Here is a 25,700-nt window from a genome sequence, read left to right as displayed (position 1 = left end):
AACCTGGAATGGAAATCTTGCAATGGTCTAAGACACTCGAAGAAGTTTCTGAGGGCTTATGATCAAAAAAAATCACAGATCTTCCTGGGTCTGAGTAAGAACAATCTTCGGATTGTCACGGGGTTTTTAACAGGACACTGTCTCCTCAATGAACACCTCAGTAGATTGAAACTAAGAAGAAACGGCGAATGCAGATTCTGTGGGGAAGATGGTGAAACACCAGTACACCTTATCACTGAGTGCGCCGAGACGACAACCATTCGTGCCATGAATTTTGGTACGACTGATATTGGAGATGGAGAACTACCCTCTATAAAACCGTCCCAGATACTGGCTTTTGTCAAAGCCCTGGGACTGTATGATGAGTTATGATTCAAGAAAGGGGGACACAATGGATCTGTGAGGTCGAAGTGATTAACCCCCCTCCCACTCATTCTAAATTCTAAAAATTCTAACATAAGACAAACATGCAAGGTGGATAACATTAATGAATGGGTATTGAGCAGAAGACGCGAATGGAATGAACATATAAGCCGAATGGACGAGGGAAGAATAGTAAGGTCAGCTCGAGACAAATGACCACTGGGAAGAAGAGGTACGGGAAGGCCAAGAAAAAAATGGTGTGATAACCTTACCATCGATTGAAACTGTAGGCATGATGTGAAGAATCAATAGTCAATCTGCCTAATATAGAGTAGGAAGAAGAAGATTTTGCAATTTTTTCAATTATTGCTCCTTACTACTTTCTGATGCCATGTTATAAATATTCGCTTGGTACTTGAAGAAAAATGGAAAAATATAACACATTATATTTGCAGCCTCATTAACAGTATGATCCGACATCTATAGACAGTTATAGCACCCGGGGAGGCAATACAAAGTAATAGAGTATTTTTTCAAGTTTTTTGTTTGTTTGTACACTTAGTTATTAGTTATTTTTTTTTAATATCCTTAGTTTTATTAGTGTTACTAATATTTTTTAAACCCAAGACTATATCGTTAATTTTTAACTTTATAAAAATGTTATATAAATTTTTAACGTTATAAAAAACTTTAAACTTTCATATCGAGTTCGAATAAGTGTCGATATGACATTACCACAATAGTCTCCAAAACCACCTCTTGATATTAAAAAAGAATTATCATAAAGTAATCATAGTTTAAAAAATTGCAAATTGTTAGTGGCAAGTTTATTTCACCCTTAAACTAGCCAAGACATGTGGTGACATGAGTAAAAAACAAAATGATCAGGAGATATATGGTTCTGATCGAAAAATAATGTTTTAAGAAAATTTACTCGCGAAATTATTGCACAGGATATTTTAAAGTTAAGATGAAAAACAACCCTTCAATTAACCCTGTATAACAAGACAAATACTAAAGTTTATGAAAAACTGAGTTTATGAATTAAAGTAGATACATTTATATATACAGTTTGCTAAAAAATCATGAAAACAGGGCTAAAAGTAGAGAATGTAGATTGTAGAATGAGTAAGAGGGGGGGGGGGTTAATCACTGCGACCTTAAATATCTATTGTGCCCCCCTTCCTTGAGTCATCACACAGTATATAACCCATCACACCGCTGTTGTAGAGGGGACATGGTATTTCTCATCTTCCTCAGACAATAGTTCTTCCTCCGAGGGTACACACCCTTCCACGGTTGGAGTTTGGCCCTCTGTGCCGCCCTTCACAGTCGAGGAGCTTGCCTCCGGCTAAGGAACCCGTGAGGTGGAAGCTGGAGGATCTGTCTCCATTTTCTCCACCTCTTTAACTTGATCTCTCCTTAGACCTGATACCGGTATTGTCCCGTATCTATAATAGAGGATACTAATAATCCCTCTTTCTCTATTGTCTCCTTGGATTTGAGGTTAATTCCTATTGTGAGGACCTGACCATGACCCTCCTCCCTCGAGTTGATGACTCGCCAACTCGATGTCCTTACATTGAAGTTCTGACCCTGGATAAAGGCTTAGCAGGTAGGTGGTGTCTTTTCCCTTGCTCCTCGGCACAAAGACCGTGATGGTCGCCCCTTTAGGGATGTTTTCTCCCTTCACTGCAACCAGTTCCGGCCCTTTCCAATTAAAAGGCTAAAAGTAAAAAAAAATAACACTTTAAACTTCACGAAAAAATTATCCGTTGCGTTTTTTTGCATCTGCGTGTATATTCCCAAAATTTTTTTTAACAGATTATAATCTATTTAATCTGAAAACTTAAGTATCTATAATTGTATGTTAAATAAGTAACTATTATATTTATTTATTATATTCATTAATAAAAGTATTGGAATAAAATTGAAAGAATTATTAAAACATAATATGTAGGTACGTGTGTATAAAGCTGAATTATCCATAAACCCCATAGCGTAGCATATAATATTCTTTCGATTCTTATTTAATTTTACGCATATTTCAAGGTTAAAGTGTCTATTGACTTTGAAGAAATAAATGTTACATAACACGTGTAACTTTTGAGGTCAGTTAGAAAATATCGCCTATTTTCGATCATTTCACTCGATTTTAATTTATTATACATGCTGTCCCGTGTAACCATGAATACAATAATTATTCCTAATTATTAGGAATAAAAAAGTCAGAAAAAAGAAAATGATGGCTTCTACACTCAGATGCAAAAAACGCAACGGAGAAATTTTTGGTCAAATTTAAAGTGTTATATTTTTATTATTTTTAGCTTTATTTTCATAATTTTTTTAGCAAGCTTTATAGAACTATCAACTTTAATTTCTTATTTGGCGTATTATACAGGGTTAATCGAGGAATTGTTTTCTTTCCCTAACTCTAAAACACCCTGTGCAATAATTTCGTGTGTAAATTTTCCTAAAATAAAATTTTACGGTCAGAACTATGTCCCCGAGCATTTTGTTTTTTGGATCATGTCAATACATGCCTTGGTCGATTTTTAAGAGCGAAATGAACTTGGCATGAATAATTTGCAATTCTTTCAATTATCATTTCTTTTTGAAGTTATTTTTCAATATGACAAGGCAGCCTTTGCTGATTATTATGAACTACATACTACTATGAACTGCCTATCATGTTCGACGTTTGGGAAATGCTTGGCAGGAGGGTTAGAGGTTGCGAGGCGCTACCAGCTTTAAGCTGGATTTATAAACTCGGGAGTTGAGGTTCAGTTGCCGTTCAAAATGTTCAACGCTATGAAATGAACGCGCGCATTTATAAAGTCAGTTGGTCGAAAAGTTAGCAGTTCGTTTTACGTTCAGTGGAGTTCAAAGATGGTCAATGTTTATGTCGGCAGTTGCGGGCAGTTGGTGACCGCTGGCGACGTTCGGCGACAGCCAATGAATAAGCGCCTGTCGATCACGTAAAGCACAGTACGCCGATGCATTGGAAAATGACCCTTATTGTTGTTTCATTATTTCTGTTAATGTGATGTTTATATTTTGCGTAATCGTGGATTACTGTCTTTGAACTTTGACAAATACCAGAAGTATTTTTAAATCGAAAGAAAAACGTTCGAAATTTTCACAATTCCAAACCTAACCTACAACCGAGACTGACAGTTTATAAATGCAAAAATATTGAACCTCAACTGCCGCGAACATCCAACTGCAACTGAACCTCAACTGAACGCCAACTTCCGAGTTTATAAATCCAGCTTTATTAAATGAACTTCACTTTGTTCTTAAATAAGAATGGGAAAGCATGACGCAATATGATATATGCAGCCTCAATGACAGTATGAACGGACGTATACAGGCAGTTATAGCAGCAAAGGCAATACAAAGTATTAGGTTATTTAAAAAAATCTATTTGTATACTTGAGTAATACAGATTTTTTTTCTTAATATCGTTATTAGTTCTGTTATCGTTATTAATGTTTATTAAAACCAGGACTGTATCGTTAGTGTTTAACTTTTTTTTTAATTTACTACAGAGTTTCTCCAATATAACGTAATATGATGTTACGACAATAGTCACCAAAACCATCTCGTCATATTAAAATTATTACATCAAAATGTAATGATAATCGAAAAAAATTGCAAATTGATCGTGATCAGTTCATTTCGCTCTTAAAAATTAACCAAAACATGTATTGACATGAATCAAAAAATAAAATGCTCAGAAGTCACGTTTCTGACTCTAATTTAAGCAATTAGTTTCGTGTATTTAACGTAGGTAGGTAAATGAAAATATCAAATAAAATAAATCACCAAATCAAGTTATTTGAGTTGGTCCTAAAAAGTTTCCAAAAATCAGTAAATGAATTAAGTAATCGGATGTAATAATAATAGCAATAGGAATCAGTTGATAATTGTATAGGTACATCTTTTACAATCAAAATTTTAAATATATGTATAATAACGTCTGTTCCAAAAATTGCAAAGATGATAATTTCTAAGCAAATAGTAATTTTATTTAAATTTCTTTCGTTATTATACAGGTTCTATACTCGGTTCTATATTAGGTGATCCATTTGAAAATTCAACTTTTAAAGAGTTTTGTTTTAATAACCATTTTTAAAATAAAGATAGCTAATTTTAAAAGATAAATAGAAAATAAATTATAGCTAATTAACTTTTATCTAAAAATCGTTCCTTCTCTCATTCGGCAGACTTTACATACTGAGTTGATTAAGAAATTATAGTTGCTAATATTCATATAACTAAATATTAATTTATATTTTAGATGAAGAAAGATTAATGACCTTCCTTAGAGGATGTAAATTTTCATTAGAGAAAACCAAAAGAAAATTGGATATGTATTTTACAATGAGGACCGCCTGCCCAGAATTTTTCAGCAATAGAGACATCACATCTCCAGATTTGCAACGAATTGCTAAACTCGGGTAATAATCCCCTGCATCATGATATCTTTTAAATTATATTTCAGTTATATTCTTGCATCTATCTTTTATATTTTTTTTCTATTTGCAAATTATTACAAGTGTTATACCCCAGTCAAACTAGTTAAAAAAGGCCCATCGGTGGAAAAAATTCCCACAGTTTTGAAAATGATTTTAAACGATTCTTCTAAACTTGGGCTGATATGTGTCAAAAGTCCCCGAAGATAGAAGATGAGCTCGAGGCGTGGGAAGGAGTTAAATGTCATTTTTTCACTTTTTTGTTTAAATCTCGGAAACTATGACATCTAACGAAAAACGCTCTATATATAAAAATAAAGCTGACAAAATTCTCTATAAAAATGATTCAATAAATTTTTATTCCCGGACTTATGGTTTCCGAACTATACCCTTCATAAATTTGGATACTAAATAAAATGGCATATTCAAAATCCGTACAAACATTTTGTTTCATTGCACGTTTTTCGTTTAAAGAGCGTTGAAGAAATACGATATCCATGATTTTTTAAGTATTAAGTATAACTTTCAGTATAGGTATACTGTGATTTTATAAATTTTAGACGTGATGCGTTTACATAAATCACTTCAGGGAACCAGACCTAAAATTCTAATGCCTCAAATGTTTCGTGCTACTTTAACATTAGAAAACTCTACTGCAGGCGGTGATAGAAATCTTCAACTCTGAACAATCATGGCCATGGCCATAAACCATGATTTTTGGTTTTCGTATACTTTCTACAATATTTGCAGCTGCGCTAAATACTAATAATAAAAAATACAGTAAAGCAGGCATGCATTAATTTTTAACTTGCAGTTATTGTTAAGTTCTGTGTGCACTAGTACTCTCCAAAGGAAGACAAAATGTCGAAAAGTAACATAAGGACCCCTTAATATTACCATTATTAATACGAAAGGTTAAATTTAGACTAATTGGATTTTAAATGCGAAAATGCATTATGAGAGATAGTGTTAATTTTGTCAACCCTGTAACTCTTAAAAGGTGAGACCTATGAAAAAACGCATTCAACCAATTTTGTAGAGAATTTTCTGAGCTTCAATTTTCTGTATAGGGTATTTTTTCGTAGGCGTCATATTTTCCAAGATTTAAGTTAAAAAATCATAAAAATGACATTTAACCATTCCCCTCTCCCCGAGCTCATCGTCTATCTTCGGGGACTTTTGACATATATCAGCCCAAGTCCAGAGAAATCATTTAAAACCATTTTCAAAACTGTGGGATTTTTTTCCACCGATTTCTCTAATTTGACAGGGCTATTACTCTAATCGAAAGCAATAAAGTTCAAAATAAATCAAATATTCAAACGTTTTGAGATCATTGAAATATTTTAGGACGATTCCGCCGTTGCCAGGTTTAACTCCAGATGGTAAGAGGGTTGTAGTACTTAGAGGAAAAGACAAAGATATAGATACCCCACCACTAGCCGACGTTGCAAAATTAGTACTGATGATTGGTGATGTTCGACTAGCTGCTGAAGAAGTTGGAGTTGCCGGTGACGTGTACATCCTCGACGCGACCGTGGCAACTACATCGCATTTTACCAAAGTATCTCCAGCTATGGCCAAAAAGTTTTTAGTCTGCGTACAAGTAAGTTTAATTTGTATTTTATGCAAAAAATATAAAAACAAATTTGCGTTTCTTAAGGGCCGTTCAGACTCTCAGTTAATTTGCACACACCAAACTGCACCAATATTAAACTTATAAATCTTATAACACTCACCCATAGATAAAGAAAATAAATTTAGATTGGAATGCCCGTCAAAATATATAATTGTTTGCTCTAATGTTTTTAGTGTCTTTCCTGGTCGGTTCAAAGATGCCCAAATAGTATTTTTAATCATATCTCAATTTTTCCAAATGGAACGAGGATAGATACCATACAGTCCGAGTAAAATTTTCGTTACGAACCGCAAATTATAATTTCAAATAAATCATATGCGAAAATGTCAAAAGTTGACATATATGTCATTCTATTCAGAGTGTTATTTTCTATCGAATAAAATAAAAAAAATACCGAGGGTGTCATTTAAATATCAAAAGTTGTAGTCTTTTCCGGTGAAAGAGGAAGTGACCGAAAACAATTGAATACGTCAATCACAGTCCTAATTTATGTTATATACTAACCTACCATCGTTTACCTACCTATCTCATTTTTTTAACTGAAAAAATAAAAAAATTATAGGGGTGAGCCACTTTTGAGACGCACCCAATATAATTTTCTGTATACAAATACAAATGTTTACAATTGCTGAAACAATTTAATAGGGCGTAAATTTAGTAGCCAAAACATCATTTTTATTCGTATTTCCTGTAAAAGGTCATATTTGAAACATCAAATAAGATAAATTTGATATACTCTTTTAAAGCAAAAGAGATCTGTCTAACCCAAAACGTGTGCAGTATATTCATATTTATATTTTCCCTCAAAGAAATTGGAGAAATTGCAGAGTCAGGTCAAGCACTATTTTCCAAATGGAATTTATTGAAGAATGCTTTTCCATATATGAGAAAAATGAAATCACTTTGATGTAAAATGGGTGGCTACTAAATGTAAACATGTTTATGTAGGAAAATAGTTTGTGATATTTATGGCAAACAAAACGAAATATAATTAAATAGTATTATTACAGAGAACTGGAAGGGAAGGGAACTGGAAGAACTATTAGGCCATTGTCTCCGTTAATACTGTCTTTACATTTATTAATTTTGAGGCTCTCATATGCATCTAATTGCCTATATAATGTTCTTTAAATCTAGTTAATATTGATCTTCTAGTTTGTCCAACATATTTCTGATTACAATTTCATGAATACCCAACCTTTTCAGTGGAGGTGTTTTATCTTTAGGATTACTTAATAATTGTTGTAATTTATTATTAGCACTATACACAAGTTTATCATTACATTCTTAAAAATTATTTTTAAAACACTGGATAACTCCCTATCAGACGGTATTGGAATAAATTTTGACGTATCTTTCTCCAATTGAAAAGTCGAATTTCAGAAATCACAAACTTATACCTACGTTTTCGAATTATTTTATGAACTAATCAAGAAACATATTCATTATACTCCAGCTACATTCCTAATGTATTTTTTTCTACTTCATGTCTTTCGTTGGTAAGTGGAAAACTAAGTAATCTACTAACAAAGAATTTTAAACTAGCCATCTTATGTTCAACACTATGATATGGCTCATTAGGAATATATCTGCATTTTGTATTATATTTTCTATAGATATCAAATTCCAGGCAATTAGTAGTATTTCTAATGACATATTATTTTTTAAGGAAGCTTATCCAGTAAAATTAAAAGAAGTTCATGTTGTGAACGTGTCTCCCATAATCGAAACCATTGTACAGTGGGTGAAACCGTTTGTGAAGGAAAAAATAAGAAACAGAATTCATCTCCACTCGAATTTTGAAAGTTTACACAAAATGGTGCCCAAAGAGATTCTTCCGGAGGAGTATGGTGGAACTGCAGGGAAACTTCAAGATTTTCATGGTAATATATTCTAATTACAATTAACATGTTGTAATTTTTTGTTGTAATAAACAAACAAAATACAAGAAGCGGAAAAGGGGGCCAAAAAACCCTACATATATGCTTATTCTCTGCATTAAGTTCATCAGACTGGTGGTCAGGCCGCTGGTTTTAATTTTGGCGGTACGATCTGTGATTGTCACAGCTACCGCTAGATGGAGGGAGCGTCTAGCACTATCCATAGTAGTACGTTTTGTACTCAAATGCTATTCTTTGCTTTTCGTTTTATCAGATTGATGGTTACAGCAAAGTCGGTCTGACAATGGAGATAAATCTCCGAAACCGGTCGTCGAATGGCTGTTCCCTTCAGTCTGATGAACTTAATGCATAGAATAAGCATATATGTAGGTTTTTTTGGCCCCCTTTTCCGCTTCTTGTATTTTGTTTGTTAACCCTAATATAGTTTGAAAGAGAATTTAAATCTGCTTCGACTTATTTAAAAAAATACATACATAATGTTGTATTTGAAATAACTAAGTTTTTATGTAAAATAACTATTTAAAATAGACTAGCAATTCTTAATACCCCTGTATACATTTAAGGAAGCATTCAGATTTTTTAGTAAAGTTTATTTCTCTGGGTAAAAGTCAGCTCAAGAATTAATTCTGAAAAGTAATGTACAAGGTGTTGACAAACTTTTTTATTATAGCCATGTATATTTAAATATCTTTGAATATCTCAAAAACCAAAGTTTTTATTTATTTAAACATATTAAATCCTTATAATAAATGCCTTATTTTATGCCCAAGAATCCAAAAATGAAATTAAATACCGTATGTTCCATAAGAAAAAATATAACTTTGGTATGGATCATGGTTCCGACCCTGTACAGGGTGGCACGAATTCGACGCTCATCATTGGGATTTCGGAAACCGTAAGAGATACAGGATCGGTTAAATGGAGGCAAAGTTACGCAATTTGATGCTCAATAAAATGCCGTATTGCTTTTCGAAAAATTCCGATTACTTCCGAATATATTCGAAAAAGAACGGAATTTTCAATTTTATTTTGCTATTGTTTCCTTGGCTTTATTTGTTGATAACTTAAAATAAAAAACACATTTTCATGGCCACTTTTTCTGCTCTATAACTCTGTGTTATTAAATATTGACTCTGACGTTTCGGCTTCTGGTAAAAATTAATTTAAATACGGACCTGATTTTTTCTGGTTCCATCACCTCAATATTTTATGCAAAAAAAATCACCATTTATCCTAAATCCCAATGATGAGCGTCGAATTCGAGCCACCCTGTACATTTCAAAATAATTTTAAATTATGCACATTGACTCTCTACATATACCCATAAAACATTTTGTTTCTACATATTTTCGTTTTCGTATAATCAACGAATGAGGTGCGCCACCCTGTGTAGGAATCTTCAGTATTATTTCAAAAGTATTACTTACTCTTAAAGATAAAATAAGACTAAAGACTAATATACTCCAATATAAAATAATTCTAGATGAGATTAATTATGCGTTTGCGCTTGCGATGCGTTTGGCTTGTAATAAATAAAAAATAATTTGTTACAGATCAGTGGATGAAGAAATTGGAAGAATATGGTCCCTGGTTTAAAGCACAAGACAATATCAAGGCTGACGAATATAAACGTCCCGGCAAGCCGACCAACTACGAAGATTTGTTCGGTTTGGATGGAAGTTTCAGACAACTGACAATCGATTAATTTTTTTTGCAATAATTTTATACATAAATGTTTATACCGTTAATATTTTTAGCTAATTGTTTACATTTTTTGTACTAGAAAAAATTCGATAAGTTTAAAAGAGTTGTTTTTGTTACCTATCAATAACTTATTTACTTAATAATGAATAATGAGATTGCAATAAATAATTAATAAGTTATATATTACTGCATAATGTTTCCACTTATAATAATTATTATCAATTAATAAGCTGTCCTAAATTATCAGAAATAACTAGATATTTATACAGGGTCGCTTTTATGGTATGGAAACGGTCGATTATTAGGTAAAATATAGGAGGTACCGCAAAAAGTTAAATACAAAAGTTATAGGATTTTTAAATATCTATTAATGAGTAATAAATTTCAGTATACAGGGTCGTTAGTAAAGTCGTGGCATATCAGAGTTATTTTTTTTTAAATTGAACCCCCTGTATATTAATACATATTTCAATTCTTCCTTCAATTCTAAGCAAAAATCGAAATATGCCCAATGTACCCCAAAGAAACCATTTCCGAGTTATTGACTTTTGAAAATATCACTTAAACAATTCGATTTAATTAATTTCGATGTGTTTGGTTTGATTTAATGATGCCATTCTGCCGAAAATGTGATGCTGTTGTCATGCGTTTTTAAATTCCAATTAGTTACTAGTAAATTTAAGTATACAGGGTCGGTCATAAAGTTGTGTATCATGAAACTTTATTTATTGCATATTTCAATAATTGCGTTAAAATTGAAGGAAGAATTATTCTTCCTTTAATTTTAAACAATAATCGTAATACACAATGTACATAAATGGAAGAATTGAAATGTTAAACGAAAATTTTGAAATTTCCAGACTTGCTATACTCTCATTTTATGCATCTATAAATGCTAACTTAATAAACGACAATAATTCTTGTCTTGAAAATCAATTTCTTGTCTTAAAATTCAAGACAAGAAATTTTCAAAGTCTTGTCTTGCAGATTTCTTAAATGGCAAAGTCTTGTCTTGCCTTGCAAGACTCTTGAAATTTCTTATACTGAAAATTTTATTTTGTGACAAAAAGGTAATAATATTTCTATATTTTAATTAATAGAAAGCGTCGTATACAAAATGTAATACGGAAAAATGAACAACAACGATGCTAATTTTAGCAAAAAAATATTAACGGACCGCAAACGAACTACGTCAACTCGTCCGTTTGACGAAACAGGAGCCATTACCAAATAAAAGCTGAATAAGAATGTACGGAAAATTCATGCTAGAGTTACTATTTGCGCTATTTGATACTACTTTTTGTTCGCGGAGCAATTTCGTGCATGAAAAGGAGTACCAAATAGCGCAAATAGCGTGCTCCACGAACCCGCCATTAGTTTCAACTACCTTTATTTTTTTTATAATACCATTATACCAATGTACTTTTGTGTATAATACCAATTACCAATATACGGTTCGTTGCCTCGACTTTATTTTATTTCATTCTCAACTCTAAAACACTGGCTATGATGACTGGTCAATATTAATGCCGGGTTTATACAATATTTGCATAAGTCGTAATCATAATCAGTGGCGGACTAAGTCTGTCGGGGTCCCGGGGCGGCGAAGCTAAATGTGGCCCCGGAAGTACCAGAAGTTGACAGCAACTTTTTTATTTTAAATGGGTGACCCCATTTTTTATTACGTACTTAAATTCTCTGTAAAATTTTATGAATTTTGATATTAAACACTCTATAACTAACGTTAACCGTTTTTGAGAAAAAAAAAATATTTATAATTTTTGGAGGAAAAAAACTGCCTGTCAAAAATATGTATATAGCCTAAACGTCAAATTTAGTGATTGTCACAGCCACCGTACCATAAAGAGAAGACATGTGGCTATCTATGTCAAAAATTAAATTGTCCGAATGTCTTATAATAATGGCCGCAGCTGTCATGGAATTGAGCGATTAAAAAATTATCATAAATCATTTTGTTTTTCAAATGGAAATCCACTTTTTTTATTTCACTCGTGAAAAGGCTTTCGTTACTTTCGTTTTTAAAATTTGTTACTTTTTGACTATACATGTTCTTGTACCTAAAATAAATTTTTGTTTTTAACTTATTTAAGATTTAGCTTTAAAGCGTATATTTTTCTTGATTTTAGCCAATAGCCTATGACAGCATATTATCGATCAGCATTTCCAAGCTAACATTGCGCTGTTTTTTTTTTCGATCGTACGGTATATTATTAAAATATCAACTATTAGATATCACTAAAGAACGAAAATACGAGATATATTTATATAAATACACTTCTTAAACTTTTAAGCAGCAGTAGTTATAATATAGGAAATTCAAATAATTAATTTTCTAACAGATGGAAATAAATTGACTGACTGTTTGACACTTAATGTCAACGGAAGCTAGAAAAAATCAAGGAAAATATACGTTTTTAAACTAAATCTTAAATAACTTAAAAACGATTTATTTTCGATATAGGGATATGTCTAGTTAAAACGTAACGAATTGGAAAACCTTTTCACTAGTGAAATAAAAAAGTGGGTTTCCATTTGAAAAAAAAAAATATTTATAATAATTTATTAATCGCTCAATTCCATGACAGCTACCGCCATTATTATATGACATTTGAACAATTTAATTTTTGAAATAGATAGTCACATGTCTTTTCTTTATGTCACAGGGGCTGTGATAATCACTAAATTTGACTTTTAGGGCTGTACAAATTTTTTTGATAGGTAGATTTTTTCGTCCAAAAATTTCAAATATTTTTTTCTTAATAATGCTTCCAGGGAAATACCGCGACAAAATATTATTTTATTATATTAAATATTGATAATTAAGTAAATATGTGTTTCCATTTATACTGTTTATAGTTGGCGTATACGTATGGTTTGCATACTCCACCTACAAACTGCTTTATAACTACTGAACACATATTGGCTTTGTTTGCCAGTTGAATAAAAAATTACTTAATAACATTCGGAGGCCCCCTAAAAGACGGGGCCCGGGGCGGACCGCCCCTTCCGCCCCTCCCCTTAGTCCGCCACTGATCATAATCACAGTCTTAGTCATCGTCATAATCACAACGCAATTTTAATGTGCGTTTATAGAACATTTTCATAACCATAATTTTTATCTCAGTGAAGTTGGATAACATAATTAAGTATAGGCTAACTTCATGGTAGATGTCAACAGCTTTATAAGAAGTGGATAGTTTTTTAACTTTTATGATTATGACTATGATTGTGATTACGACTATGTAAATGTATAAACCCGGCATAACTTGCGCAAAGACCTAGTTATCAATAAAGTGTATCATTTCTAACTTTCAAGAAATCTTGAATTCAAGAAATCTTGCAAGACTCTTGAAATTTCTTGCATATTAAAGTCTTGTCTTGATATTCAAGACAAGAAATTTTGAAAGTCTTGTCTTGAATTTCTTGCAAGAGTCTTGGTCTTGCAAGACTTTTTCAAGACTCTTGTGCAACACTTAATAATCTATTCTATTCTAGCATGCAAATTTAAATATCTTTCAATATCTCAAAAACCAAAGAGTTTAAACATATTTAACCCTTATAATAAATACCTTTTTTTGGGCACAAAAATCCAAAAATGAAATAAAATACCGGGTGTTCCGTAAGAAAAAATATAACTTTGGTATGGATCTTAGTTCTGAAACACCCTGTATGTTTCAAAATAATTTTAAAGTGTGCACATTGCCTCCTTACATATACCCCTAAAATATTTTGTTTCAATATCTTTCCATTTTCGTATAATCAACAGAGGCGAATGAGAATATAGAGGGTGGCGCACACCCTGTATAAAGTTTTTTTTTAATTTTAGCTGGAATAATAAATTATAATAGAAGTTAGACATTCTGAAGATATCAAAAATATTTACTTTTTATTTTTATTTTTTCCAAATTATACTTCCTAAAACTTTTAGATTAGGTATACTAAGGGCTGGCAAAGGTTAGTCTTGGGTCGAGATTTCCGTATGTAAGAAGAGTACAATGCGTTTATAATGTACTGAACAAAGAGATGACAGTAAACACGTTGCCAAACGTATGAAATAAACCGAGAAACTGTGCACATCGCTAAGAGACGTGGAAGGGGATATGGCAGATTTGTCGCAGTTTACCGGTCGACCCAATCAATACCTCTGTCAGTACTTAAAGTTCTAGGGAAAGGTGTACGTCATGCGTTCAGCTTCGCGATTTAATTACATCTCGTGATATTTAATTTGTTTATTTATTAACGAGTCGTTGTAATTTTCCCTATAGCTTGAATTTTTTTAAGTGCAAGCTAGAAACACTTGCATTTTTGGTAAAAATAAGTGGCATTGAGTGGGTGTTCGATAGTGGTCGCGCTATTAGAACTATGAATTCAAAAATCGATATCTCGAAATCTATTAGAAATAATAGATTGTAGTTTTTTCAAGAACTTTGTTAATATTTCTGCTGTATTTTCTTTGTAGACAGTATGTGAAAATCTTTATCAATAAAAAAATTACACGATTGCTGAAAATTGCTCTAAAAGTAAATGGATGGACTGTTTACAATTTTTGAATGGAAAAAACAACCTTATCGAATTTTTCTTATGCAAACATATTGTAAAATATCCGATCTTGAAAATAAAAAAAAAGTTTCAATATCTAAAGTGGTTCTTGAGTTATGGCCTGTTATGTGTTATAAAGTTGAGTTTTTAAATTATCGCGATTACTGACGTTTTCTCGTTATAAAAAAATAAACCTTAACGATATCCTTATAATTCCATTTCAGATGCTCAGAAACATGTCTACTGATTTTATCTAGTTATCTTTTGAAAAAAAAGTCTTTTAAAAATAAGCGGTTTGCGATCGTGATTTTACTTTACTTGATAGGGAAAGGCGTATCGGCAACGCCGCAACAGCACACCGTCGCGCGTCGCGTCTGTCGGTCGCATTTCTCTCACTCCGACTTAATAAGATCCCTATGCGATTTACTTCCACACATGTAAATGCCGACCCAAAAGTAACAGTTGCCAGCACGGTATAATAAATATAAAAACAAGCTCCTCGACTGTGAAGGGAACTGAGAGCTAAACCCTAACTGTGAAAGAGAGTATACACTTTTAGGAGGTAGGGACACTCCTCGGATGATGAACATCTGTTGTTAGAGTAGGATGGGAAATACCCTGTCACCCCTACAACAGAAAGATCCCCATATATGATGAGTTGTAAACTATATGATGAGTTATAACTCAAGAGAGACACAATAACCAAATATTTCTGGTTTTTCTCTATTTCAAAAGTTCGTTTATTAAAAATAGGGAGTGTTACAGTTGGCGATTGGACCTTTTGGTATTGCAACAGCAAAATAAAACACTAAAGCTTCATTCCGAACCTCAAAAGTAGTGGCCTCAATTAGCGTAGAGGTTTGTTCCTTTACTTTCAATGTAAGCATTTAGAACGCTAAAATTACTGGTAGTCATTTTCAATAATTAGTAGATAAAGTTAACAATCTTTTAACATTTCCACTAATTATGGTTCAAAATTTGCTAGGAATGTAATTTTCGCCTTTAATCTGTTAAGAGAAATTGTGGCTAAAAATCAAAAGTTGATTGTTTTATAAGCTAAATAGGTATTACGCTTTCTCTATGGATACAACTGTTGCTAGGAAATTCTATTAATTTTAATTGTGTTTTTTAGACATTGTGAACGATCGTAAATTAAAAAGTATTGAGCTTCATTCAGAACCTTGAAATCAGTGGAATAAATTAGTAGTTTCAATTAGCCGTAGAAGTTTGTTCACCTAATTTTCATGTAAGCATTCAGAACGTGGTAGTAATTCATACAGTGGTAGTAATTTTCAATTAGTGGAAAAAGTTAACAAACTTTTGACTCCTCCACTAATTATACTTCAAAAAAGAAGAAATTTGCGAGGAATGTCATTTTGGTCTTTGATTATCACCCGTCAAGAACCATTTTGGTTAGAAATCAAAAGGTTATTTTTTTATAAGCTAAATATTATGCTTTCTCTGTGGCTACAACAGACTACCGCAAGCTGTTGCTAGCATATTTTATTAATTTTAATTGTGTTTTTTAGAGATTGTGAATGATCGTAAACTAAAAAGTATTAAGTGTAATTGAAACTACTAACTTATTCCATTAATTGCGAGGTTCTGAATGAACTTTTATTTACCACAATACACCAAAATACTTTACTTTTGTACTGGACGCACCCCGGTTTTAACTATCTGCAAATGATGCTAATATGGTCGCGGAAGGCTCGTCCAGTCCATAAGTAAAGCGTTTTGGTGTATTGTGGTGAATTAGTGTTTTATTTTGCTTTTGAGATCGTGTTTTCGTCTATTTTTTGTAATTTATGTCAAAAATAGTTCATTTATTTTCGTAGAGAAGATAGATATGAAACTTAATAGTAAAATCACGGCACATAAAACAATCGGCACGCCAACTCTACTCAGATTCCATTGTTTAAAATTTCTATAAAATTTGACCTTGTCGGCGCCATTATGGTTTCCTAGTCAGGGCCAGATTAAAACGTATTAAAAAATTTCTCAGAAAATACGACAGGGTCGTATTAAAAAAATACTGTAATTGACTGAAACTAAATTTTATTTACAATACTTTTGTCCAAACAAATGAATCGTTAACCGCGCATACTTCTCGAAAAGTAAAAATGAAAAAATCAATTAAATATTTCACTGTAGAGAATAGACAATTAAAATTAAAAAACATGCAACTAACAAAAACATGCCAGAGTTACAAACAAGAATTAAAAAAATACCAATAAAATATTTATTGAACAATATAAAGAGGCTACGTACAAATTATGCCCATCAAGGGGCGTAGCAAATTTTATTAATATTCAAATTTCACAAATTAATAAATCCACAATTTTTTTTGAGAAACTTCTATTTTTTTCATGGCAGGAAACAAAGTAGGTACCGCATTGTATTTTATACGGTTACAAAGTGAATTGGTAAACATTTTAAATTCAAAGTGAACAGAACACAACCTGTACCTTTTCTGGGCCTTATTTATATCTTCAACCAAGTCTTCTCTATTAGATGCAATTGCCCATGTTCTTGCCCTAAAAATGTATTGTTAACTTGTTACTAATCTATTGTTATTTTCGATATACTCATTTTATTTATTTTTATAATTTTATTTAATAATTATTAATATAATTATTTTTGAATTTAATGTTGAATGTCTAGATACAACATTAAATTTTACTAAATATTTAACATTTTAATTTTGCTAATATTTTATATACATATAGGGTGAGTCTTGAATAAGTGCAAATATTTTCAGGGGTGGTATATTTCGACCCCAGGAACACGTTTATGAGTTTTTTTTTGCTAAAAAAAGATATTGAAAATCGTGCATTTTCTTTTAACTTCCCTGTATATTTTTCGAAAACTTTTTAGAACTGCCTGTTCACCGCAAATTTTCCCACGGTATAATTTCTTAATCTCTGATATTACCATAGTTACGGCTTTACTCTATGGTTGCGGCACTAAAAGGGATGCAAATACAGGAAAAATCCGGTGGCTCTCAACTCAACATTTAAAAAAAAATCATTTTTTTTTAAACTTAAATAACTCGGTTATTTTGGATTTATCTGAAAAAGTAAGAAAATATGTTTCTTTTATCGAGATCTGCCAGCCCTGAAAATATTTGCACTTATTTAAGACTCACCCTGTATATAAGTTTGTTAACATTTAATATAGATGCTGAACTTGTATATTTTTAATTAGATCTTTCTATTTAGCTGAATGTCCTAATATGTATACTACTGTTTTTTTTTTTTAACTAAAATATGTTAAAATAATTAATCACATATGTATATACATACCCTAATCGGATCTCTAGGAAACAGAAAGAAACTTTTATTGCAGTTTAGTCTTCTACTCGGGCAGTTTTGCTGCACAACTTCGCCCAGGCATTTTAAAAAACACGTAAAATTAACGATTTAAAAATGTTCAGAAAAACAAAAATAAATTATATAACACAAGAAACGAAAATAAACTAGAAAAACCAAATATATAACACAATAAACAAAAATAAAACAACAACTATAAAATATAACTCAAGAAATAAACAAAATAAATTAATCCGTACGCTACTGACTCGAATCAGCCGAAAGTGTGCGCAGTCGACGAAAGAAACTACGACACTGGTTACTTTCTCTTGATGGAAACCAGGCGGATGAAACTGCCATTTGAATTTTGGAAACACGGCGGAGTTTCTGCCAGTAGAGGGATAGATGGCGCTGCGTAGAAATTTCATCTAAAGTCCCTAGATATTCATCTAGGGACTTTAATTTCATCATGATTTTATCAAGTCATCCACAGAGTATAGTTTAATTAACAATTCGTTTGATTCTCTGTGGAGTAATTGGAGTAGTTGGAGTAGTTGAAAAATATAAATATTTATATAAAATGTTGATAATTTTACAGCGATGTGCTTTGTTACCCTATGAATAAACATTGATATGAAGTTGCTTTCGCCAGAAACAATTATAATTAAATAATTTAATAAAAATTTAATTTCTAAGTGACCCGGATCAGTTAGATCAGTAAAATAAATTGAAAAATAAACGTCATTCCATATCTGGCAATGTCTGTCAGTTTCTGTGAAGTGGAAGTGAATTGTGATTTGTTTTTATGGGAATATTTACGGATTTTTGCGAATTTAGAGTATTTTGGACGATAGGATTGTGAAATTTAAAAGCCAAGTAGTTTCATATATAAGATTAATTAATCCCTGTGATAATTTTTATGAAATTTCTCATAATCAAAACAAATTCTTTCAACAAAATGGCTGTCTCAGAAATTTGGAAGATCATTAATTTTAAAGTTTTATTTAAGTGTATTTATATCGAATCAAGAATTTGTATAACATATTAAAAGCTTAATTTTAAAGGTTGTGCAGTAATTTATGTAAGTGTACGCTTTTAGATAAATATTAAATATACAAATTTGCAAAGACAAACAAGTAATTTTAAAAAGATCATTTATTTATTTAAACGAGTATAATCATTAATCATTAGGTTGAAAATATATTTGTATTTACTTATTTATATATTTTCTATACCCTTGTATTATTTATAAGCCCTATATGTCCTGTTTTATTTGAAAAAAAAATGCTTCGAGTCATCGAGAATAGATTTAATAACAATTTTGTCCCTTGGCTTTGTGTATTATATAATGTGAATTGTAAGATGTTTCTATTTGAATAGGTCATTAAAGTTGAGATTAAAGTTATACCAAATTATATTCACGGTAACTATATGTCTTTTATATAATAAATTATTTATTTATAATTTATAACCTTTTTTATAATTACTTATAACTGATTGTATAAATTCTGATAACTTTTATATATATACTTGTATAGTGTTGAATGTGTTATATGTAATTTTATTAACAATGTTATAATAAAATAATCAAGTTACAAATTTTTCGTGTTTTATTCTAATTTCAGGGATAATTTCAACCTAGATTATTAATTTATTTGTATCAAAATACATTACTTTTATTTTGTAAAATGTTTTGTTACAAATAAGTTCATAATCTAGATTGAAATTACCAAATGTAAGTAAAAAACTTATGAACTGGCAGTAAAGGTCCATTTAAAAATATGGCGCTAACTTTTAGTTCTGCCAGTAGCCCGCTTGGATCGCGTCGAGCGCGTGTTTCCAGGCTTTAACATAGGAGTTTTCATTTCTTTCAGTTAGTTATTCTATGATGGAAACCCTAATGGCGGCGTGCGCGACGGTATGCGCGTAGCGTTCCCGCCAAAGTGAGTTAGCCTGCCGTGTGATTTATATGCCGTGGTAAAATTTTGGGTCAAAGCGCCCCTCCGTGTTTTTAGTAGAGACTACGTTTAACCCAGCGCCTTCGCCTTTTCTGCTGTAAATGTTTTTTATGTTTATATTTGAATTCAAAGGATTTATTTTTAAAGTTACACTGATAAGTATATAAGTTATTAAGTTAACACTGATAAATATAAGTTACACTGTATATAAAGTTACACTGATAAGTATATCAGAGTAACTTTAATAAAACATAAGAATATATATATTTTACAGTTTATTTTTTTATGTATTTTACAGAGTTTCATGTAAACGATCGTAAGTCGACTAGCTGTCTAATGAATAGACCGAGATTTATAGATTTTAAAGCGAACGAAAAAAAATCAAACAACGAATACATACCATATATTTTTCTTTTATCTAAGATACATACCTTATCGTCTTTTGGAAACACGTGAATTTTGCAGTTTTGTTAGTTTCTTTGCAAGATGCAACACAACAAGAAAACACCATTTTTACAGTTAATAAATAATAAAACTATTTCTGACTATGATATTTAAAATTTATATAGATAGAAAATTAAAAAACAAACCAGTATTTGCAGACCCAGGCCCAAATTCAATGAAAATGAAAATTTTTCCTGCGAAAATCAGGCTTTTTTTTCACTGAAAAGGTATTTTTTGATTAATCAGCAATCATTGTCAAGTTGACAATATAAAGGGTATTTTCGAATTAGTCTAAAAAAATTGTGGTGTGATTCCTCATGTGTTCTTAAAACAATTTTTATAAACCATTAGATCTAAAGTACTTCCTTTCTGATCTACAGGGTATTAAAAATTAAAAAAAAATCGATTTGTTTGTTTAACATAAATGGTACACTACTGCTTTTTTAAAGAAAATATATTTTTTTCTTGACTGACCATCCTTTTTCAACAAAATTGATCTTTTGAGTTTTTCTTGTTCATCAAACGGTTGTCGAGAAAAAAATAAATATAATTATTAAGAGCCCGCCTTAATCCGTTTTCTAACGATTTTTTATTTTTTAGATTAATTAGGAAACACCCTGTATATGCATATCACAGACAACCAAATAAACTAGTAACCTCTAAAAATTATTTTTCCTACCACTAGCGATATACCGTGTTTTTAGTATGTTCTAAATTATTTTATCAAATTTCACCATATAAGTTTCCAGGCAATGTCGTAGAGTAACGAGTATGTAAGTACCTGTTATTCGGTTAAATAAATTACAAATAAATGTCATATAAGTGCTATGTAAATTTTAAGACAATATTTTATATCTCTTTATTACAGATTAATAGTGATTTTTAAAACAGATAACTTATTTAAAAATGTTGATAAAAAGTTCCACAAAATATAAACGGTGTTTCAATTTATAAGATGACTATTTTGCAAACAGTAAATGAATTTTGTTTTCCCATGTATTACTCAGAAAACGAACAACAATATAAGAACATCCTGTATGAATTTACCGCAACATGATGAATCGCCGATGGTCAGCTTGTCATCTCTTTTTAAAAGTGAAAAGAAACATAATTATTAAACAGAGTATCAAGTGGCTTCTACACCATACAATTTTACAATACAACGCGGATAATAACGAAGTGCAAGTTATTTCAATTATTTGTTCAACAATCAAGTGTTATAACAGGTATATGAATAAAAATGCCTATCGTTTAATTATTAATTACTAAGGTAAGTAGATATATATTAATATTTATTAAAAATGTTTATAAGAAATTATCAACAAAATGTGCCTATTATTGATAATCTATTGGGGATTGATATATAATTATTTATTTATAATATTCACTAGCATATAAACCATATTTTTAATATTTAATAATTATGTTTGTCAAATCTGTGTTTTACTTAATGTAGAAATTTTATTTAAATTAATAGCATTATATACTTAATGTTTAAGCGGTTTTGTAATTATGCTCTTTCTAATATACAGAGTCTTAAATATGTATAAATATTTTTAGGGATGGTATATTTCGACTTCCCCAAGCACGTCTATGAAACTTTTTTCGGGGATTTTTTTTTAATTTTATGATGTTTTGTTAATTTTTAGTTAAAAAACATAAAATCTTGATAATATGGCAACATTAGGTAGTATATTAAATTTACAAGCAAGAAAACCCAGAAAAGATTCAGTGGTTCTCATTTATTTTAAAGTATAACTCGGTTATTTTGGACTTACGTTAAATTGGGGCAAATTTGCGGTTGAGGATGTTCACCAAGATGACATCAAAAAAGTTTTAAAAACTTCAAGGATTGCTGAGTTTTTTTGGAAAAAACGGATTTTTTTGAAAATCTATTTAATTTTTTTTTGCCGTTAATTTTTAGAAGCTAAAAAATTGCACATTCTCATAGCCATTTTACTAGGACTATCTGAGAGTATTTTTAGATTTTTAAATTAGCTGATAATTTGTGAGATACAGAGGCAAACTTAATTTTTTTAAATATGGACCTCCTTTTTTCGTTTCAGGTTTTCAAAGAACTCGGTCTCCTGAGTACAATGATATGCCACACTTAATATTTTTGTTTCAGACATTTGTACACAATTTATTTAAACTAATTTCAAATCCGGCTCTGTTATTTTTTAATATTTAATCTATTCATCGTTACAATATTGATAAGCTTTCAAACTTAAGAATGACGTTTACCCCACGTATTCAAACACCGAATACGAAAAATCAAATGCAATAAAATAATGAAAAGTAATATAAATATAATATAATAAAAAAATACAGGGTGTCCCAGATAAGTGCAAGTATTTTAAGGGGTGGTAGATCTCGATAAAAGAAACATATTTTCTCTTTATCGTTTTTCAAATGAGTCCAAAATAACGGAGTTATTTTACTTCGAAAATTTAAAAAAAAATATATTTTTTGCTAAAATTTTGAGAACCGCTGGATCTTTTTTGGATTTTCTTACTTGTAAATTTGATCTACTACCTATCTTGCCATATTATCAATATGTCTTTTAATTAAAAACTAAAAAAAATCCAAAACATTTTTCAAAAAATTTCGAATTTTCATAAAAAAATTTAGCGAAAAATACCTCATAAGCGTGTTTCTGGGGTTGAATTATCAGTTAAAATACTTGCACTTATTTCTGGGACACTCTGTATAAAATATAATAAAAAATGTATTCGGTTTGGTTAAGAAGTAGGTAAGTATAAGAAGAAGATATGCCCAAAAAACTATAAATAAGATTGAACAAAAAAAAATGCATTAGGGAGGGCGGTAACCCTTTCATGTAGGAACATGTAGAGCATTAGAAACTAGTTTGTAGAAGTTGATTTATTTATAATGACTACGATTAATATTATGCATATTATTAGATCGTACACTGGGATTTCAAATTCACAATAAAAAAAGTTAAAAATATCTTTAAATTGCTGACTTGGATATTAATTTGAATCTTTCAATTGGCTCGATTTTCCTTATTCATTGTTAATTAGCGCTGATCCATATTGTTGCGATGAATATAATCAGATTCAGTAGTTTAAAAAATCAGATTCGGACTTGCAATTATTTTAAATAATAATTAAATAGTTTTGTTATTGTTAAGGTACTCAAAACATCATCAGGTATTCAAAAAAGTATCAAGTGTGGCATATCATTGTACTCAGGACACCGAGTTCTTTCAAAACTTCAAATAAAAAATGCAGGTCCGTAGTTAAAAAAATTAAGTTGGCCTCTGTATCTCGCAAACTATCAGCTAATTTGAACATCTAAAAATACTCTCAGATAGCCCTAATAAAGTGGCTATGAGAATGTGCAATTATTTTTTTGATTTTCGAAAAAGTAACAACAAGAAAAAATAAAATTGATTTTCAAAAAAATCATTTTTTTCCTAAAACTCAGCAGGCCTTGACATTTTTAAAGCTTTTTTATTGGCATCTTGGTGAACATACCAAAGCGCAACTTTGCCCGAATTTAACCATGTTCGCATCTATTTCGGTTTCCGAGATACCAATGTTCGTACCTCGAATTTGTAGCACCGTGTATAGTATAATACCGTATGATCGAATAAAAACGGCGTCAGCAATGGCTATGAAATGAAGATCACTGTCACGTTATATGTAAAATTATATCGGGAATGTCAACGATGTTCATTTCCAAGCCAACTGGACGCCGTTTTTTTTCGATCATACGGTATCTTATATATGTTACGGCTAAAATGCATACTTAGCTAGTTTTCAAACTAGCCAGCTACTTTGCAAACAAACAGCTCAACCAACGCCACAAACTGACAGCTAACCAACAAAATAATAGTGCTTTTTGCAAAGTAGCTGGCTAGTTTGAAAACTATCCAAGTATCCATTTTAGCCGTAACATTTACAGGGTGGCGCCTCTCATACGCGGAGGCTCCAAGGAGAACGACAGTTTGTATTAAAATAAAATTTTGTGAGCATATATGTAGGTTAACTCAGAGCACTTTTTAAAAATATAGAGTTCTATAGGGTATTCCTAAAAAAAGATACATATCAAAGTTGTGTTTTTTTGTAATGGAACACCCTATATATTAATTGATTTTCAGATTCTGGGAGAAAAATAAAGGTGAGTTTTATAAGGGAAAATATGACTAAAATGTAAGGTTTTTGACATATTTAACATTTTCTAGAAATAAGGAACAATTTTTAAATTACAATAAAAGCTACCTAAATTGGAATTTACCCGCCTAATATGTAGTTAAAATAATTATTGTACTTTAAATCAAATTAAAACTTGGTCCGAAAAGTTATACAAGGTGAGACAAAATTAATATTGAACATTGGTCACCTTTAAAAGCATGTTACTTTTTTATTTTAAATAGAACACCCAGTATATTATTCCGATATTCAATACATAATTCATGTCTCTTCAAAATACTATTAAGGTTGCCTACCCCTTAAACAAAGAATTTCCTAGATATTTTCATTTACATGATTTGATTTGAGTAGATCTTTATTATTTGATAAAATCTAGGTGGCTGTAATATGTCTGACGTTACTTCAACATAGCTGTTTAATTAGTCCAACTTTAACAACTAGTTATCATTTTGTGTCAGTTAGAACAAAAAAAAATCAAAGAAATTTGCCGAAAATGCAAACTTGTCCTAAATCAGAGAGAATTGATATGATTCTATTAGTTGGTGAATGCAGTGTGCATTCACCAATTAATAGAATACTTAAATGCTCCTGATTTTATCTAGTCTGTTTTTTATAGGGATATGTTAAAAACAGTGTTTACAAAACTCGACCAAGTATTGTCGACAAAATGAGAGAAATTATTGTAGTTGTTTTTCGAGGTGGAACTCCACATATGCATTTAAAATGAAAAGATCCCTTTGACAAGACAATCGTTTCGTGCAGGAAAGAAAGCATTTTGAGCATTTGATTTCATCTAGCTAATTTTTGACACATAATTATATGTTTATATCTAGTTTTAATTCTCTAATAATTAAAATATGTTTTAAACGTGTATCTTTTTATTACCGTTGAGTATTTTACTCTACAATCTTTATTTTGTGTTAAATTAACAAAAGGTATATCACGACACAGCCACCTAGATTTTTTCAAATAATAAAGATCTACTGACGCAAAATCATAAAAATTAAAATATATATATATATATATATATATATATATATATATATATATATATATATATATATATATATATATATATATATATATATATATATATATATATATATATATATATATAGAAAAATCTTTGTCTGAGAGGTAGACAACCTTAATAATATTTTGAAG

The 25,700-nt window shown here is 30.7% G+C and overlaps 2 protein-coding genes across 2 annotated transcripts in view; both read left to right on the top strand.

Moving 5' to 3' along the window:
* The window catches only part of LOC115876023 (alpha-tocopherol transfer protein-like), a 38,359-nt gene extending 28,173 nt beyond the window's left edge, over positions 1–10,186 (top strand). The window contains exons 3-6 of the mRNA XM_030891692.1: positions 4,667–4,826; positions 6,192–6,447; positions 8,150–8,363; positions 9,935–10,186. Coding sequence (XP_030747552.1) covers positions 4,667–4,826; positions 6,192–6,447; positions 8,150–8,363; positions 9,935–10,086 — 782 coding nt within the window. The 3' untranslated portion in view covers positions 10,087–10,186. The remainder of the gene's footprint in view (positions 1–4,666; positions 4,827–6,191; positions 6,448–8,149; positions 8,364–9,934) is intronic.
* Positions 10,187–21,482: 11,296 nt separating this feature from the next.
* LOC115876022 (endoglucanase 1-like) overlaps positions 21,483–25,700 on the top strand; it is a 29,306-nt gene continuing 25,088 nt past the window's right edge. Inside the window, exon 1 of the mRNA XM_030891688.1 lies at positions 21,483–21,628. The gene's annotated coding sequence lies outside the window, so the exon portion shown is untranslated. The remainder of the gene's footprint in view (positions 21,629–25,700) is intronic.

Source organism: Sitophilus oryzae, unplaced genomic scaffold, assembly GCF_002938485.1.
Source record: "Sitophilus oryzae breed Bouriz unplaced genomic scaffold, Soryzae_2.0 scaffold_1396_pilon_pilon, whole genome shotgun sequence".
Taxonomy (NCBI): Eukaryota; Metazoa; Arthropoda; class Insecta; order Coleoptera; family Curculionidae; genus Sitophilus; species Sitophilus oryzae.
The sequence above is the reverse complement of the archived record's forward strand: the minus strand, read 5'-3'. Positions and strand labels throughout refer to the sequence as shown.